The 19,794-nt window shown below is 47.4% G+C and overlaps 1 protein-coding gene across 1 annotated transcript in view; it reads left to right on the top strand.

Annotated features, from left to right (window-relative positions):
• Positions 1-15,818, top strand: part of LOC144603537 (proline-rich protein 5-like) — a 76,749-nt gene extending 60,931 nt beyond the window's left edge. Inside the window, 7 exon segments of the mRNA XM_078416890.1 lie at positions 11,952-12,090; positions 13,193-13,444; positions 13,447-13,492; positions 13,536-13,581; positions 13,583-13,656; positions 13,658-13,706; positions 13,708-15,818. Coding sequence (XP_078273016.1) covers positions 11,952-12,090; positions 13,193-13,444; positions 13,447-13,492; positions 13,536-13,581; positions 13,583-13,656; positions 13,658-13,706; positions 13,708-13,737 — 636 coding nt within the window. The 3' untranslated portion in view covers positions 13,738-15,818.
• The last annotated feature ends 3,976 nt before the right edge of the window (positions 15,819-19,794 follow it).

The raw sequence follows: 19,794 nt of genomic DNA, 5'->3' as shown, positions 1-19,794 counted from the left end.
CCTACCCGTTATTCTTAAACTGTGGCCCCCTGGTTCTGGACTCCCCCAACATTGGGAACATGTTTCCAATGCTGGGGGAGTCCAGAACCAGGGGCCACAGTTTAAGAATAAGGGCAGTTTAAGAATAGGAAACGTGCAAACTCCACACAGACAGCACCGATGGTCACCATTAAACCCCCCCCCTCATGATCACTGGAGATGCCTTTAATGGCAGCCAGGAAACACGGATTTTAAGTCCAGCAATAGTTATTTTTCCTTTTCATCTGCTAGTCTTTGTTGGCTGGTTTCATTTGCTTGAGACTTGAAACCAGCCTCTGTTCTTGGTACAAGGGATCTTTCTTGCCTTCAAAGTGGTATTTTTACTTGGAATGTCTGAGATTTTTAAAGTCGAGGTGAAAGGGCTGACAATGAAGAAAACCCTGACCCCCACAGACCGTAGTAGGATTGCAAAAGAAGACCGAAGATAGGCACCAAAAGCTGGAGTAACTCAGCGGGTCAGGCAGCATCTCTGGAGAGGAGTAGGTGACGTTTCGGGTCGAGACCCTTCTTCAGACTGAGAGTCAGGGAAAAAGGGAAACGAGAGCTATAGCCAGTGATATAGACGGTGATATAGAACAAATGAATGAAAGATATGCAATAAAGTAACAGTAATAAAGGAAACAGGCCATTGTTGGCCGTGGGCTAGGTGAAAACGAGTTACAGACAATGAAACTCACCAGGATGACATTGAAACTAGTACAACGACCAGGGTGGGGGAGGGATGGAGAGAGGGGGTGATGCAAGGGTTACTTGAAGTTAGAGAAACCAACATTCGTACCGCTGGGTTGTAAGCTGCCCAAGCGAAATATGAGGATTAGAAGACATTGTGCCCATAACACATTTCAGGTTCAGTACACGTTTACAGTAAACATTGCGAACAAGTTGTGAGCAGCTCAGGAGGCTGGAGGCTGGGGCCTCGCCGACAGAAGCCGGCTGAAACTGGATGTGTTCTGGCCTCCTTCCCGTCTGTTCTGTGTGAGGCAGTCGACAGGTCCACTGGGCTCTGACCCAAATTGCAATCTTGCTCAAACTCGGCTTGTAGAAAAACCCATCAGTGGGAATACCGTGCCGAGATGAAGGAAGGCAAGCTCAGGCACACGGAGCCGTCCTGGCACGGAAGGAAGGCTATTCATAAATAACGAGGGATTGCTGGCGTTTATAAGCGGTGACTTTAGTACCGTTCCAATGGAGATTGCTACGGTCTCCGCGTGTAGCAGGTTGCAGCCAGGATACGTGGGGCAAGGCATGAAACATGTGCATTTAAACTATGTTTGTGGGATCTTAATATAAACCAAAAAAAAAAGCTTTTCACTGTACCTCGGTACGCAATAGACAATAGGTTCAGGAGTAGTCCATTCGGCCCTTCGAGCCAGCACCGCCATTCAATGTGATCATGGCTGACAATAAACTAAACTCCATGGCAGGTCGGTCAATATCAATAAAAATAGGGGGTGTTCCGATCAATTAGGTGAATGCCAAAATATTATACTGGGGTGGCACTGCGATAGAGTTGCTGCCTTACAGCGCCTGAGACCCGGGTTTGATCCTGACCATGGGTGCTGTCCGTATGGAGTTTGCACCTTCTGCCCGTGACCTGCGTGGGTTTATCTGGGTGCTCTGGTTTCCTCCCACACTCCAAAGATGTACATGTATGTAGGTTAAATGGCTTCGGTAAAATGGTAAATTTTTCCAAGCGTGTTGGATAGCGCTGGTCGGCACGGACTCGGTGGGCCGAAGGGCCAGTTTCCGCACTGTATCTCTAAACTAACTAAAAAAGGTTTTTTTTCCTTTAAAGATACCTTTCTTTCCTTCATAAGTAATTATTTACGTATTAATAATTTTTAGGACATAACTTGCATCTACCCATCAAAAGTGCTTCTTCTTTGTCCTGTTGGGACTTTCTGAAGTATTTCAGAAAAAGTTTCTTAGTGAAGGAAGATCTTTCTTTCTCCACCTTCAAAACTTTGCTTCCTTAGCTGCAATGAAATGAGGCTAATTGTGGGTTTTTTTTAAAACCCCCACTGAAAATGAAAGGTATTCTCCATAAAATATTCAAAGTATGTATATTTTTTAGAAATGATTAACCTCTCAAGAGCAAACCGTTTGCCCGTCTCTGACCACCTAGACATCACCTGGCTGAGGGGGGGGGGGGGGTGGGGGGTGGGTTGGAAACAGCCTTTTAATCCAGGACTCGCAACCAGAGAGCAGTGCTAAACTACTCTTTGGTGATCCTCGGACTACCATTGATCAGACTTTGCTGGCTTCACCTTGCACTAAACGTTATTCCCTTATCATGTATCTGCACACTGTACAGCTTTTCACTTAGTGTGGCTGTATGGTAACTCAAATTTAACTAAATCGAAACGTATAAGATTATTAAGGGGTTGGACACGTTAGAGGCAGGAAACATGTTCCCAATGTTGGGGGAGTCCAGAACCAGGGGCCACAGTTTAAGAATAAGGGGTAGGCCATTTAGAACTGAGATGAGGAAAAACTTTTTCAGTCACAGAGTTGTGAATCTGTGGAATTCTCTGCCTCAGAAGGCAGTGGAGGCCAATTCTCTGAATGCATTCAAGAGAGAGCTAGATAGAGCTCTTAAGGATAGCGGAGTCAGGGGGTATGGGGAGAAGGCAGGAACGAGGTACTGATTGATAATGATCAGCCATGATCACATTGAATGGCAGTGCTGGCTCGAAGGGCCGAATGGCCTCCTCCTGCACCTATTGTCTATTGTACCTTAATAGGTACATGTGACAATAAATTGACCTTGATCTTGAAATCTAAATGGCTCGATGGTAATCATGCGTCGCCTTTCCGCTGGCTGGTTAGCACCCAGTTCATGGGCGGGTGATGTTTTGGAAGAACCTATTATTGAATGGCAGTTGAATCTTATAACACGGGCGGCACGGTGGCGCAGCGGTAGAGTTGCTGCCTTACAGCGAATGCAGCGCCGGAGACTCAGGTTCGATCCTGACTACGGGCGCCGTCTGTACGGAGTTTGTACGTTCTCCCCGTGGGTTTTCTCCGAGATCTTCGGTTTCCTCCCACACTCCAAAGACGTGCAGGTTTGTAGGTTAATTGACTGGGTAAATGTAAAAATTGTCCTTAGTGTGTGTAGGATAGTGTTAGTGTGCGGGGATCGCTGGGCGGCACTGACTCGGTGGGCCGAAGGGCCAGTTTCCGCGCTGTATCTCTAAATCAAATCAAACATCGCGCAATCCATCTCATTGCTCTTATCTACATTGGCCGTGTGTGTGACCCAAGGTGCCCGGTCAGTCGGTCAGTGTCTCGGTGACAATCTGAGTGCAGCATTAGGAAGCCACAGCAAGATTTCAGCGGACTGAGCTACATTCATTAGGGTTGTGCTGCACTTCTTAAGCTAACTGTTGAGTTAACTTACCAAACATTTACCACTTAATTTGTCTGACTATTAGTTTAACTCAGTTAAAGGTTGCCTCTCAAGATGCTTATCATTTCATGGATTGTTTTGTATTGTTTATAAGCCAGGTAACAAGATAAATCCCAGGTAAGGTCGTCTGTGTCTGTGTGCGGCTTATTACTTAGGTTGAATGGTTACAACACTGTACGGGCTATACGCGAGCAGTGAACAAAGACGAGGGGGTTTGTAGGTTCATTGTCTTCTGCAACTTGCCCCCACAGTGCAGGTAGTGAATGAGAAAGTGGTCTAGCATAGATCTAGTGTCCGGGGACAGACACAAAAAGCTGGAGTAACTCAGCTGGACAGGCAGCATCACTGGCCTCACCCATTCCTTCTCTCCAGAGATGCTGCCTGTCCCGCTGAGTTACTCCAGCTTATTGTGTCTATGGATTAAAGCAGCTACTGCAGTTCCTTCCTACAATAGTGTACAGGGGGACTTAAGGATAGCGGAGTGAGGGGGTATGGGGAGAAGGCAGGAACGGGGTACTGATTGAGAGTGATCAGCCATGATCACATTGAATGGCGGTGCTGGCTCGAAGGGCTGAATGGCCTACTCCTGCACCTATTGTCTATTGGTTGGTGTGGGCCTGGTGAGCCAATGGGCCTGTTTCCCTGCTGTATCTCTAAAACATAAGAGATGCAATTCATTACTCGGAAGTTCCCAGTAATAAATGACATAAAGTGGGTTATTATCATTAATATATTATTATATCTCATTTTGAGGAAACTGCATTTAAAACGGTGAGGCACTATTGAAATAAACATTACTACCTGGCCTATTTATTCACAAAATGCTGGAGTAACTCAGCAGGTCAGGCAGCATCTCAGGAGAGAAGGAATGGGTGACGTTTCGGGTCGAGACCCTTCTTCAGACTGAAGACTGAATAAATACCTTCGATTTTTACCAGCATCTGCAGTTATTTTCTTACTACCTGACCTATATTTGTAGCGCAGTTTCTTGTGAGACTCAGTTTAGTTTAGAGATACGCCGCGGAAACAGGCCCACCAAGTCCGCACCGACCAGCGATCCTTGCACATTAACACTACCCTTAGCACACTAGGGACAATTTTACATTTACATTTTTACCAAGCCAATTAGCCTACAAACCTGTATGTCTTTGGAGTGTGGGAGGAAACCGGAGCACCCGGAGAAAACCCACGCGGTCACGGGGAGAACGTGCAAACTCCGTACAGACAGCACCCGTAGTCGGGATCGAACCCGGGTCTCTGGCGCTGTAAGGCAGCAACTCTACCACTGTGCTGCCACTTATTAATATCTTCACCCTCTGATTGGCACAATTCTTCGGCCAGCATAGTTATGGGAATAAATACAGCTTCTCCAGTTACTATGGGCCATTAATGTTTGATAAACACACCTGCTGTATTGATACTGTTCAGCCTGATTGCTCACTCTGATTGGAAACTCTGCTTTCACTTTGGAAGTACATCAAAAGGCATTATAAATAATTCTGTTCCTCCTTTGAGAGCTCATTGAGGTGACTGACCAGTTAGGTTAGAGATACAGCGCGGAAACAGGCCCTTCGGCCCACCGTGTCCGCGCCGACCAGCGATCCCCGCACACTAACGCTATCCTGCACACACTCAGAACAATTTTTTTTTAACATTTACACCAAGCCAATTAACCTACAAACCTGTACGTCTTTGAAGTGAGGGAGAAAATTGAAGATCTCTGAGAAAGCCCACGCAGGTCACGGGGAGAACGTACAAACTCCGTTAGAGACAGCGCCCGTGGTCGGGATGGAACCCGGGTCTCTGGCGCTGGTAGCTCTACCGCTGCACCACTGTGACGTGACTACTCCGCTTGATACCACACAGTCTACTTCAAAGGTAGTTGCGAAACATGGAGAATCCCCTCCTGTTACCGGAGCCCCCGGTGCTGAGCTAACAACGTTACAACGCTCGGCAAGCAACGCCACATGTACAGCTGTGCAATTAGCAACAGCACTTTGCCTTTCTAAAAGTGAACATAAAGCAATGAATTGAGGGAGGAACCATGTAAATGCTTCTGATGTGGGCAGCTTCTTACACCCACCGTGCTGATTGGAATGTGTTTAGTCAGGTTGTCGGCACTTGAAGCCTCTGTGCTGTGTTTTGCTGCTGCAGTTCCACGTGGAACACAATGGCCAAGATTAAAGTTCCCGTGAATGGCTGGGCAGTGACGGTTTATTGCCGGGTGATGTCCGGTGGGTTTTATTTTCTGGCATTTCTCCTCTGGAGCTGAGGAGGAGGAGGAGGAGGAGCGGAATAAATAGAAGGCGGCGCATTGTTGAGCGAGCTGGAGAATGGCACAGCCATCTTAAGTCCTCTCACTTATCCTGGTGAGGAGGAAGACAACGACAGGAGGGCTTGTCGTTTAGTTTTGGTTTTGTTTAGTTTCGAGGTACAGGGTGGAGTATACCAACCCAAGCCAATTAACCTGCAAACCTGGACGTCTTACGCTATCCTACGCGCACCAGGGACAATTTACAATTATGGCAAGAATGGTCTAATTATTCCAATCCAATTAGACTACAAAGGGAGGTGTGGGAGAAAACACATCTCGCAGGTCAGGGGGAGAACGTACAAACTCTGTACAGACAGCACCTGTAGTCGGGATCGAACCCGGGTCTCTGGCGCTGTAAGGCAGCAACTCTACCACTGTGCCACTGTGCCGCCCTGTCTGTGAATGGGTGCGCTGTGTTGATGTAATCCCAACAGGATCCCTGTCTCTGAATGGGAACCCATGACAGAACTATGGGAAATATATTAAATGTAACAAATGGGACGGAAGCAACTTAATCACATTTGTAAAGTTTGGCCTTTCAGGGATCCTGTTAATAAGCTGGTAGAATTTTATTGGACAAATTGGATATTTATGATCCATCCCTAGCAATAAGCAACCGAGTGATTCTAAACAATGGAAATGAGCAGGAACAGGCAGTCGATGTTGAGGCGATTTTGGGGAGTGAACAGCTGACTGCTGCTGACATCAGCAGTAAAGCAGCCTGCTGTTGTGACAACAGATCTTGTCAATGGGGAAACCATCCTTTGCATGGTTATCTGGAATTTAGAAGGATGAGAGGGGATCGTATAGAAATATATCAAATTCTCAAGGGATTGGACAGGCTAGATGCAGGAAGATTGTTCCCCATGTTGGGGGAGTCCAGAACCAGGGGTCACAGTTTAAGAATAAGGGGTAGGCCATTTAGGACTGACATGTTCACAATTGTGAATCTGTGGAATTCTCTGCCACAGAAGGCAGTGGAGGCCAATTCACTGGATGTTTTCAGGAGAGAGTTGGATATGGCTCTTTGGCTAACGGAATAAGGGATATGGGGGAAAAAGCAGGAACGGGGGTACTGATTTTGGAATTGCAGTGCTGGCTAGAAGGGCCGAATGGCCTACTCCTGCACCTCTTTTCTATGTTTCAAAGCAGTGGGGGTGCACCGTGGATAGCCAGACTAGCACAGTGGCACAGCCCGGAGAGCTGAGACCTCACAGCGCCAGAGACTCAGGTTCGATCCCGACCTCAGGTGCTGTCTGTGTGGAGTTTGTACGTTCTCCCCGTGACCGCGTGGGTTTTCTACGGGTGCTCCGGTTTCCTCCCACATCCCAAACATGAGTGGATTTGCAGGTTAATTGGCCTCTGTAAATTGCCCCTCGTGTGTAAGGAGTGGATGGGAAAGTAGGATAACGGAACAGGTGTGAACAAGCGATCGATCGATGGTCAAGTGGGACGAAGAACCTGTTTCCACGCTGTATCTCCGAACTTAAACTAAACGAACACAACGCAGTTATGAAGCAGAGTGATGATGTGGATAGTCCGACACCATGCATACGCACACACGCACACACACTCACTGTTCACACATGCACACACAGTCACTGTTTTCACACGCACACACATACACACATGCTCATTGTTTACTCTCACTCTCACACTCTCTCCCTCTACACCCTCTCACACTCTCACATTCTCACTCTCTCACAATCTTTCTCACACACACACACTCACAGAAAAACACACTCACACACACACACGCAACACGTACACACACATCCTTTCACTCTAAGTTGAATGCAGTATCTGCATTCTGCAGAATCTGTGGAATTCTCTGCCTCAGAAGGCAGTGGAGGCCAATTCTCTGAATGCATTCAAGAGAGAGCTAGATAGAGCTCTTAAGGATAGCGGAGTCAGGGGGTATGGGGAGAAGGCAGGAACGGGGTACTGCTTGAGAATGATCAGCCATGATCACATTGAATGGCGGTGCTGGCTCGAAGGGCCGAATGGCCTCCTCCTGCACCTGTTGTCTATTGTCAGTAACACAAACGGGAACAAACTTCAAACGGCACTTCTGTTCAGTGGTTTGCATTAGTTTCGAGAGAAGGCAGCACATTTCCCCCGGTTTCTGCTCAGCTTGAACCTTTCACTTCAGTGGCCTGCAGACACAGGCTATCAGCGGCACCATAAACTCCAGGGGCAGGTTGGAAATGCCAGCCATGCTGTTGACATTTGGGCTGTGATGGCCCTCCGTGGTCAGTGGAGTGTGGAGCACAGCTGAAGTGCGGCAGACAAAGGGGGATGACCTTTACCGGAGTCTATCAGCTGCACTCCATCTTGTTCCCATAAACCGCCCTGTCAAAGGCTGAGGAGATGTTTGTCTGGCTCCTGACTGTTCTCCCCTACAAGGGCCACATTGTGCAGCTGGGGAAACAAAGCCTTTAATGCTTCCTCCTCTCTCCAGCTCAGTTTTTTTATCCTTTATGTACAAAGCCTTGCTCCGACAGAATGGGCCTCGCTGCGGTTTCTATGGTGAAATTGACTTTACTGAAGTCAACGAGGACTTGAAGGCCTCGTACAGCGGATATCTATTTGATTTCAATACAATGTGATTGTACTTCCCACAACACAACCACAGCAGGAGATCGAAGGCTGGACAGTGCATACACCATCTCAAATTTTAGTTTAGTTCAGAGATACGGCGTGGAAACAGGCCCTTCGGCCCACCGAGTCCGCGCCGACCAGCGATCCCCGCACACTAACACCATCCTACACACACCAGGGACAATTTACATTTAAACCAAGCCAGTTAGCCGACAAACCTGTACGTATTTGGAGTGTGTGGGAGGAAACCGGAGAAAACACGCGCAGGTCCAAAGACGTACAGGTATGTAGGTTAATTGGCGGGTAAATGTAAAAATTGTCCCTAGTGGGTGTAGGATAGTGTTAATGTACAGGGATCGCTGGGCGGCACGGACTTGGAGGGCCGAAAAGGCCTGTTTCCGGCTGTATATATATGATATATGATATGATATAGGTCACGGGGAGAACGTACAAACTCCGTACAGACAGCACCCGTAGTCGGGATCGAACCTGGGTCTCTGGCGCTGTGAGGCAGCAACTCTAGCGCTGCGCCACTCGGGTAGGGTGGGGAGGGATGGAGGAGGGGGGCCAGTACTCTGGGCACGGCTGTGCTGATCTAACAGAGGAAACTCCGTCTCTGCTGTTGGGAATTCATGGGAAGCAACGGCACTATTGTGGGAACGCTGCTACAATAACAGGTGGGACGGAAGCACATGTGTCAGTCTCGGAACATTTTCCATATTGTTCTTAATCTGCTAGAGTTTTATTGTATTTGCGTATATATATTTTAATTGTATATTTGTATACGTACGATCTATTGGAAAACAGAGGACTTTCACTCAAAGGAAATAGCAAAAAGGATCAGTGGTGCAGCGGTAGAGTTGCTGCCTCACGGCGCCAGAGACCCAGGTTCGATCCTGACCTCAGGTGCTGTCTGTACAGAGTTTGCACGCTCTCCCCATGACCGCGTGGGTTTTCTCCGGGTGCTCCGGTTTCCTCCCACATTCCAAAGACGTGCAGGTTTGTCGGTTAATTGGCTTCGGTAACTTGCGGCCCCGACGTGGCAAGTTCAACAGCCTGAGCGCAGGACAAGACGGCAGGGGAAGAGAAAAGACAATGTGGCCTTCCATCACAGTGAGGAGGGGACTGGAGGAGACTCACTGTGATGGATGGTTCTTTTTTGTTGTTTTGTGCTGGTTGTGATCGTGTGTGAAATTGTTTATTTTTATTGCTCTAATGCTGGACTGTGGGCGACCTTTCATTTCATCTTGTATGTGTATGTGATAAATAAACTTGACTTGACATAACACAAAGTTGGCAAAGCAGCATGTTCATAAGTGATAGAGGCAGAATGAGTTCATTTAGCCCATCGTCTACTCCACCATTCACTCATGGCTGATCCATCTCTCCTAACCCCACTCTCCTGCCTTCTCCCCATAACCCCCGACACCCGTACTAATCAAGAATCTATCTATCTCTGCCTTAAAATGACCACTGACTTGACCTCTATGGGTGACGTTTCGGGTCGAGACCCTTCTTCAATCTGAAGAAGGGTCTCGACCCGAAACGTCACCCATTCCTTCTCTCCCGAGATGCTGCCTGACCTGCTGAGTTACTCCAGCATTTTGTGAATAAAAACCTTCGATTTGTACCAGCATCTGCAGTTATCTTCTTATACTGACTTGACCTCCACAGCCTTCTGTGGCAATGAATTCCACAGATTCACCACCCCTCTGACTAAAGAAATTCCTCCTCATCTCCTTCCCAAAGGAACGTCCTTTAATTCTGAAGCTGTGACCTCTGGTCCTAGACTCTGCCACTGGTGGAAACATCCTCCCCACATCCACTCTATGCAGTTTGAGAAAATGTCGCAATATCATGCTGTGAGAATTTTGAAAATAACTTTGACTTTATTTGAAACCAATGAAACTCCTGGACCTGAACGGAAATTGTACTTGAGGTTTGGTTCTGTTTTTGTATTACTGTGCTCTTCCTGTCCAATTGAAAGGAGGTGTGTGGGGTGTGTGTGTGTGTGTGTGTGTGTTGATGGAAAATTCATCTTGGTAGAACAATGAAATATTTCTCGAAGCAATACTGTACATGCAGTAGTGGACCGGCTAAATTCTCATGGAGACACAAGGAACTGCAGATGCTACTTTACACCAAAAATTCACAAAGTGCTGGAGTAACTCAGTCACTTTATTTTTAGTTTGGTTTATCATTGTCGCGTGCGCCAAGGTACAATGAAAAGCTTTTGATTGCGTGCTATCCAGTCAAAGACATGAATACAATCAGGACGTCCTCAGTACACGGATAAAGGGCACAACATTTGCACTCTTAAGTCCACGTAAAGATGGTTCAAGGGTCTCGCGTGAGGTAGATGGGAGGTCAGGACCGCACTCTAGCTGGAGAGAGGGCCATTCAATTGCTTGATAACAGCTAGGAGGAAACTGTCCTTGAATCTGAAGGTGTGCTTTGTCAAACCTCCGCAGCCTTTTGCTTGATGGGGGAGGGGGAGACACACACACACACACACACACACACACACACACACACACACACACACACACTGAACCTAGTTTAAAAAAATAACTGCAGATGCTGGCACAAATCGAAGGTATTTATTCACAAAATGCTGGAGTAACTCAGCAGGTCAGGCAGCATCTCGGGAGAGAAGGAATGGGTGACGTTTCGGGTCGAGACCCTTCTTCAGTCTGAAGAAGTTTACTCGACCTGAAACGTCACCCATTCCTTCTCTCCCGAGATGCTGCCTGACCTGCTGAGTTACTCCAGCATTTTGTGAATAAGAACCTTCTAGTTTATTGTTTACAGAGTATAGCTCACCCTTCCCCCCACCCCCATGACACACCGGTCAACCTGAGGAGCACCTTCAGCAACAGACTAGTCCCGCCAAGATGCAGCATAGAACGCCACAGGAGACCCTTCTTCCCTGTGGCTATCAAACTGTACAACTCCTCCCCCCTTCTATCGTGGGGTAGACTGGCTCCCCCCACACCCCCCCTCCCCCCACCCCAATCTTTGCACATCCCCAATCCTTCCCACTCGGCACTTTAATTCCATGTATTTGGTGTCTTACGACTGGTGGCAGATCAGTGTCCCTCCTGGAATAAATACATTTCTATCGTATCGTTCACATCTTCTGTTGTGCTGCCGCAAGTAAGAATCTAGTTGTTCTGTTTGAGACGTGTGGCAGTGAAACACTCTTGACTCTTGATGCTGGCGTGAGAGTTTTTGTGTTGGTAATTGTTTTACACAAGTTTGGAATTTGCAGGTTTATTTATTTCAGCTGTGTTTAGTTGATAATTATAAATCAAGGGATATGGGGAGAAAGCAGGAACGGGGGGTACTGATTATGGACGATCAGCCATGATCATATTGAATGGCAGTGCTGGCTCGAAGGGCCGAATGGCCTACTCCTGCACCTATTTTTTATGTTTCTACAAAATGCAGGAGTATGAGTGAGTGTGTGTGTGGGCTGGAGTGTGGTAAAAGGAAGGGACATTGGGGAAAGCAATGATGAGGAAGATATCCATCCACACAGTGCCGACCATGATGAGGACAGTGAACTGAGTTGTGTTTGGTTTCCAGGGCGTTCACGAATCCAAGGGGGTGACGGGGGATTACCTGCGGCTGGAGTTGCTGATACAGAAGGTGGTGTCTCCATACCTGGGCACGTACGGTCTGCACATGGGAAATGAACACGTCACACACTCAGCGTGTTTTCTGGGTAAGGACATCAATTTTAGTTTAGTTTACAGGTGCGGCGCGGAAACAGGCCCTTCGGCCCACCGGGTCCGCGCCGACCAGCGATCCCCGCGTATTAACACAACCCTACACACACTAAGGACAATTTTTACATTTGCACCAAGCCAATTAACCTATAAACCTGTACGTTTTTGGAGTGTGGGAGGCAACCGAAGATCTCGGCGATATCCCACGCAGGTCACAGGGAGAACGTACAAACTGTACAGACAGCACCCGTGGTCAGGATCGAACCTGGGTCTCTGGCGCCGTGAGGCAGCAACTCTACTGCCGCCCTGGTGGTTCCCAAGACTCGTTGCAAGTTGTCATCTCTGACACAGAGTGCCCCCTGATGCTGGATAGAAACATAGAAAATAGCTGCAGGAGGAGGCCATTCGGCCCTTCGAGCCAGCACCGCCATTCAATGTGATCACGGCTGATCATTCTCAATCAGTACCCAGTTCCTGCATTTTCCCCATATCCATTAATTCCTTTAGCCCGAAGAGCTAAATAGACAATAGGTGCAGGAGGAGGCCATTCGGCCCTTCGAGCCAGCACCGCCATTCAATGTGATCATGGCTGATCATTCTCAATCAGTACCCCGTTCCTGCCTTCTCCCCATACCCCCTGACTCCGCTATCCTTAAGAGCTCTATCTAGCGCTCTCTTGAAAACATCCAGTGAATTGGCCTCCACTGCCTTCTGTGGCAGAGAATTCCACAGATTTACAAATCTCTGGGTGAAAAAGCCGTTGTCGGAGGTGATCTATTGCAGGGCACGATGCAGGATTGCAGATCCACCTCTGTGACGAACACACAAAGTGTCGCCAGGCTCGGGTGCCATCTTGGATCATGGACCATCTCACATCGTTGTGTCTGTGTGAGTTTGCAGTGTTGGTTTTCATTTCCCAGATCTCGCCTTACTGCGATGTCTGAAGAAGGGTCTCGACCCGAAACGTCATCCCCTTCCTTCTGTGCGGAGATGTTGCCTGGCCCGCTGAGTCGCCCAGCTTTCCGTGTCCATCCGCGATGTTACTGGTTTCCCTTTTTTATGGCTTGAGAAATAATTGAGGTGTTTTTCTTTTGACAGAGAAAAAGTTCTTTCCGAGCTGTCCCAAATCGAACGAGCTTCTAACCAAGAACCCAGTGGTGCGTTCGAAGAGTTACAACAACCCCATGCTAACGCCGGTCGTGGAGTACGAGCTCGAAGGAAGCCTGATGAATGGGACCAGCATCAGGAGGCACTCCGTGTCAGAAATGACCACGTGCAACGAGTCAGAGGCTTTCTTGAACCACAGTCCCTGTGTTACCTCCCCTGCTCTGGATCCCACAGCCGTCATTACCCCAGAGCAAGGGGGAATCACTCCCCTGGAGAACAAGAGCGGGCCGGCGTGGACACCATGAGCGACTTGCAAGACTCTGAGCGGGGCCATCGTCGGCCAGAGTCTGCCCCAGGTGGAGGGTCCAGCAGGTGCCCAAGGACAATGACTTCAAGTTGTCCACTAGCCCCTCGCCCACATCGTCCAGCCGTGGGAGCGCGGTGGACAACGCGTTGGATCTTTCTCGACATTGGCCACCGGTGTTCAGAGACGCCGACCTACGGACAGGGAGATGGGCAGGCGGAGCGTGGAGTGACGTTCAGGAGAACGGCAAAGCCAGGAGCGTAATAATGAGAGTACCAGAGCACTCACAACTGCAGTCAAACCATCCCTGTCGTGCTGCCAGTTACTCAATGGCCAGGCGACTTTCAGTCCAAGGAGGAAGAACTCTTAATGACAGCCGATGTGAATATGAAGTGTGACTTCTCCAACCCCTTGTCCAGACTGATGACACGTGATACCTGAAGCAAATTCAGCCCAGCGCAAGGTTGTTGTGTACATGCGGTTGATGTACCATCTCCAGACAAGATAGGGAGTACATCAAGATAACAAAGCTCTTATTTTAAACATTTCTTGCTTTCTCCCTGCCCCATTTACCTGCGTCTTTGCGGTGAGGACCAGGGCAGCACGGTGGCGCAGCGGTAGAGTTGCAGCGCCGGAGACCCGGGTTCGATCCTGGCCACGGCCGCTTATCTGCACGGAGTTTGTACGTTCTCCCCGTGTCCTGCGTGGGTTTTCTCCGCGGTCTTCGGTTTCCTCCCCCACTCCAAAGACGTGCAGGTTTGTAGGTTAATTGGCTTGGTGAAATTGTTTTTTAAAAATTGTCCCTGGTGTGCGTAGGATAGTGTTAGGACGCGGGGATGGCGGGTCGGTGCGGACTCGGTGGGCCGAAGGGCCTGATTCCGCACTGTATCTCTAAACCAACCTAAACGAAACTAATCACTGAGGAGTCCAGATGCAGTTCCGTATCACACAAACTCCAACAGGGTTGTTTTGAGTTTATAATACTCACACTAGGTTTGTATCTTGCAGCAATAGCAGCTGATGGCAGAGTTGGAGAAGGTATAAGATAGTCTGTAGCCCTTTTAAGTGCCAGAAAGAGATTATTTTAATGGACATTTTTATAGAAATTAGGATTCATTGATTTTACTTTCCCAAATCCACAACATTGTTAGCAGTGTTAAGTAGTACCTCAAACCTTCTCCTTCGACGGCACTAGGCCGTTACTTGCTGGAGTTTAGAAAGATGAGGAGGGGTTTCCTTGAAAGTTACCGAATCGTGAAAAGCCTGGATAGAGTGGATGTGGAGAGGATGTTTCCACTAGTGGGAGAGTCTAGGACCAGAGGGCACAGCCTCAGAATTAAAGGACATCCCTTTAGGAAGGAGATGAGGAGGAATTGCTTTAGTCAGAGGGTGGTGAATCTGTGGAATTCATTGCCACAGAAGGCTGTGGAGGCCTAGTCAGTGGATATTTTTAAAGCAGAGATAAATAGATTCTTGATTAGTACGGGTGTCAGGGGTTATGGGGAGAAGGCAGGGGAATGGCGTTAGTAGGGAAAGATAGATCAGCCATGATTGAATGGCAGAGTAGACTTGATGGGCCGAATGGCCTAATTCTGCTTCTATGAACTTATGAACCCACCTTTTGATTTAAGAAGCCAGATGGTGTAAACCAGTTTAGCAGCGAACTGAATACAATGCATTCACAAATCTTCCTTTACCTATTCTGAATAACAGAAAATACACGCATTTGTCAATCATTTTCACACAGTGGATAATGCATCAAATCTAAGATTTGCAATTTTTTTTATTCCTCCAGAGTCATGCGGTAAATTTAAGCACAGCCACACACACACACACACCGATAATTTGTATGTATTGAAAATACTAATTTCTGAGCTTGTAATAAAAAAAAATCTATTGAGGCAGCTTGTAAGAACACACTGCTTTTTAATTTCATTACCTGTGAAAGGGATCGCAGCAGTGAAATGCAAAGAATTTCCAATAAAATAAGTGTTCCAAGACCTAGTTAGCTATTCAGTAACAAGGACGAGGGATGGATGGATGTCAGCAGGTTACACAGAGGTTTCTCTTTGAAAGAGAAATGAATGGAATTATTTTCTTGCATAACACTGCCTGGTGGAAATGCAGAACACCTTCTGTAAGCGCTGAGAGAATCCATGCCGAATATTCACGGGAGAATGCGTTTTATCACTTGTGGGCGGCATGGTGGCGCAGCGGTAGAGTTGCCGCCTTACAGCGAATGCAGCGCCGGAGACCCGGGTTCGATCCCGACTACAGGCGCCGTCTGTACGGAATTTGTACGTTCTCCCCGTGACCTGCGTGGGTTTTCTCCGAGATCTTCGGTTTCCTCCCACACTCCGAAGACGTGCAGGTTTGTAGGTTAATTGGCTTGGTATAAATGTAAAAATTGTCCCTAGTGGGTATAGGATAGTGTTAGTGTGCGGGGATCGCTGGTCGGCGCGGAACCGGTGGGCCGAAAGGGCCTGTTTCCGTGCTGTATTTCTAAACTAAACACGAGGAAAGATCGAGGGCGAATCTCAACACAGATTTTCAGTGAAATGAAAAATGGGTTAGCCCAGACAATAAAATGGATGTCTTAACACTCTCATGTAAAGCAAAGAAACCTGTACAAACAGCCACACTATAGTTTTATTTATGAAAGACTGCAGGCCACTTATTCATAGAGTCATACAGTGTGGAAACAGGCCCTTCAGCCCAACTTGCCCACACCGGCCAACATGTCCCAGCTACACTAGTCCCACCTGCCCACATATCCCTCCAAACCTGACCTATCCATGTACCAGTCTAACTGTTTCTCAAACGTTGGGATGGTCCAAAGTCAGTGGTAAGGAAATTTTGAAAGAAATTCGAAGGGACGGGATTAATCTGCGTTGGAAAGGCAGGGATTGATCGGAAATGGATTTGGTGATGAGAGATCTGTCTGACTAAATGTCTGAAGAAGGGTCTCGACCCGAATCGTCACCCATTCCTTCTCTCCAGAGATGCTGCCTGTCCCGCTGAGTTACTCAAGCTTTTTGTGTCTACTGACTAATTTAGTTCCTTCCTACACATAATTTAAGAGTTTTTTTGGCATGACAACTCATTGTATTGCTGAGTGGTTTATTAGGACTTCAATAAGGCCTTTGGCCTGATCCCTCCTGGAAAAGCTGGTCCCAAAGCTTCGAGCATGTTGCAAAGTGGATTCATCATTACCGTGGGAATGAGTGGACTGCTTTTGTGATACAAAGCCAATAACCACTAGTGTAGCGCAGGATTCAGCTCTGGGACCTTTGCTGTATGTTATGTACTTAGCTGTGTATGTACGACATTAATGAACACTTTTGCAGATGACACAAAGATTAATGGTCTTGTTGATAGTGAGGAAGGCGGTCTTAGGTTACAGCATGGGAATGATCAGCTAGCAATTGGACAGAGCAATGGCAGAGGATTTTCTCTCAGGGCTACTGCCTCACAGCGCCAGAGACCCGGGTTCAATCCCGACTATGGGTGCTGTCTGGACTGAGTTTGTACGTTCTCCCCGTGACCTGCACGGGTTTTCTCCGGGTGCTCCGGTTTCCTCCCGCTCTCCAAAGACGTACAGGTTTGTAGGCTAATTGGCTTGGTAATATTGGACACTGTCCCTGATGTGTGTGGGATAGTGTCAATGTGCGGGGATCGCTGGCCGGCGCAGACTGGATGGGCCGAAGGGCCTGTTTCCGCGCTGTATCTCTAAACTAAACTATCATGCACCAGGTACAGTGGAGAGATGTTGTGATAAATACATGCACTCGAGACGAGTCAACAGATACAGAGTGTGAAAACATCAGATTAAAGAAAAGCTGTACACTTGATGTTACAGGCTACACTATTTGATTAATAGAATCATGCACTCTGTGTTCAGTTCAGTTTATTGTCACGTGTGCCAAGGTTCAGTGAAAAGCTTTTTTGTTGCGTGCAAACCAGTTACAACTGGGCCATTGCATTCAATTACAGTCAATGATAAGGGAATAACGTTTAGTGCGAGGTAAAGCCAGCAAGGATAGTCCGTGGGTCACCAATGAGGTAGATAGTAGTTCAGGACTGCCCTCTGGTTGTGGTAGGGTGGTCCAGTTGCCTGATAGCGGCTGGCATGTCTGCTTTTCTTACGATTGATGTACATTCATTATGTTGCAGACAACTACCTAGAAATTGTAAACTTCTGCAAAATTGGGAGCATACAATAGGACTGGAGCATACTAATGAACAGTAAATCTTCACTGCATTCATTTGAGAATTCTCCGGTTGATTAATGCATTGCAACTTCATGTGACCAGTTTGGAAATAATGAACCCTGCCTGCATTATTTAGGTTGTTTCTTCACGCAAGAGTGAAAACGTGTCTGGAATGTTCCATTCCGTGGTGAATTTTTGATCCAACAATGCTCGCACTGATCGCTGTACAAGTTTTGCTGTTGCCATGGTGATTATCTCCTTTCTTAAGCCTCGTGTTACACCGAACATTTCTGTGGACAATTACTCTCTCCTGTGTTTCGTGATCATTCTTCAGAGTGCTAATATCCCAGCGCATGTCAGAATTTCCTGCAAAGGTCCTTGATTAACAAAATAACAAACCAGTAATGGGTAATACGAACAGGAGTACGTATGTAGGTCCCTTGCCCTTAAAACTTCCAATTCTATTTGACGAGGTCAATTGGGATCTGTTTAATTTTGTCACTTGTACCGAGGTACAGTGAAAAGTTTTGCTATCCAATCAAATCATAATGTTCAGGAGTCCAATCAAGGCGTACACTAGTACAGAGATAGAAACAAAATGCTGGAGTAACTCAGCGGGACAGGCAGCATTTCTGGAAAGAAGGAATGGGTGACGTTTCAGGTCGAGACACTTCTTCAGACTGAAGAAGGGTCTCGACCCAAAACGTCTCTCCAGAGATGCTGCCTGTCCCGCTGAGTTACTCCAGCATTTTGTGTCTATCTTCGATTTAAACCGGCATCTGCAGTTCCTTCCGTACACTAGTACAACAAGTAATGCAAAGAGAAAAATACAAGAGTGGAGAATATGGTCTTGCAGCGTTATAGTGCTATATTTAGAGTCATAGAGTGAGACAGCGTGGAAACAGGCCCTTTGGCCCAACTTGCCCACACCGGCCAACATGTCCCAGCTACACTAGTCCCACCTGCCAGCATTTGGTCCTTATCCCTCCAAACCTGTCCTATCCGTACACCTGTCTATCTGCTTCTTAAATGTTGGGATAGTCCCTGCCTCAACTACCTCCTCTGGCAACTTGTTCCATACACCCACCACCCTTGTGTGAAAAAGTTACCCCCTCGGATTCCTATTAAATCTTTTCCCCTTCACCTTAAACCTATGCCCTCTGGTCCTCCATTCACCTACTCTGGGCAAGAGACTCTGTGCATCTACCCGATCTATTCCTCTCATGATCTTATACACCTCTATAAGATCATCCCTCATCCTCCTGCGCTCCAAGGGAAAGAGTCCCAGCCTACTCAACCTCTCCCTGTACCTCAGACCCTCTAGTCCTGGCAACATCCTCGTAAATCTCTGTACCCTTTCCAGCTTTACAATGAAAGTGCGCATAAAAGCAAAAAGTGCAGGGTCCACAGAGGGTAAGTTGGAAGATCGAGACTACACCCTAGGCTATGGGAGGGCCAATCAACAACAGGGAAGAAGCAGTTCCTAAATCATGTGTGGTCTTTCCGCTGACTGGTTAGCACGCAACAAACACTTTTCACTGTACCTCAGTACACGTGACAATAAACTAAAGTGAACTCAAAATCTCATGGTATGTGCATTCAAGCTTTTGTATCTTCTGCCCACCAGGATAGGGGAGAAGGGGGAATGACTGGGATGAAAATGGACCTTGGTTATGTTGGCTGATCATCATGGAAGGCCAAAGCCATCTTCTCCACAGCACAGTCCTCATGTTCCCAACAGACCCGGGTTCAAAAAATTCACCAGTTTCATTCTCACATCTAATCAACGACGAAACATTCAATTTATAATTTACACATAGTAATTAACAGTTAACCACCTGCAAACAGTAAAATGGCACCAGGTCAGAAGAGCGTTTGAAAATTTACCATTCATTCCATGAGGAATTATTTCTCCACTTAATCTCTGGAAGGTCAGGCTGTATTTTTTAGACAGTGCACTGGTCCTCGATTGTGAAACCAGCCGAAATAAAATAGGTAAACTGAAACGCGCAGCGGTCGAGTTGCTGCCTTACAGCGCTTACAGCGCCAGAGACCCGGGTTCGATCCTGGCTACGGGT

The sequence above is a fragment of the Rhinoraja longicauda genome, chromosome 20 (genome assembly GCF_053455715.1).
Source record: "Rhinoraja longicauda isolate Sanriku21f chromosome 20, sRhiLon1.1, whole genome shotgun sequence".
In the NCBI taxonomy this organism is placed as follows: Eukaryota; Metazoa; Chordata; class Chondrichthyes; order Rajiformes; family Arhynchobatidae; genus Rhinoraja; species Rhinoraja longicauda.
Note: the sequence above shows the minus strand (reverse complement) of the source record. Positions and strands in the feature narration are given on the sequence as shown.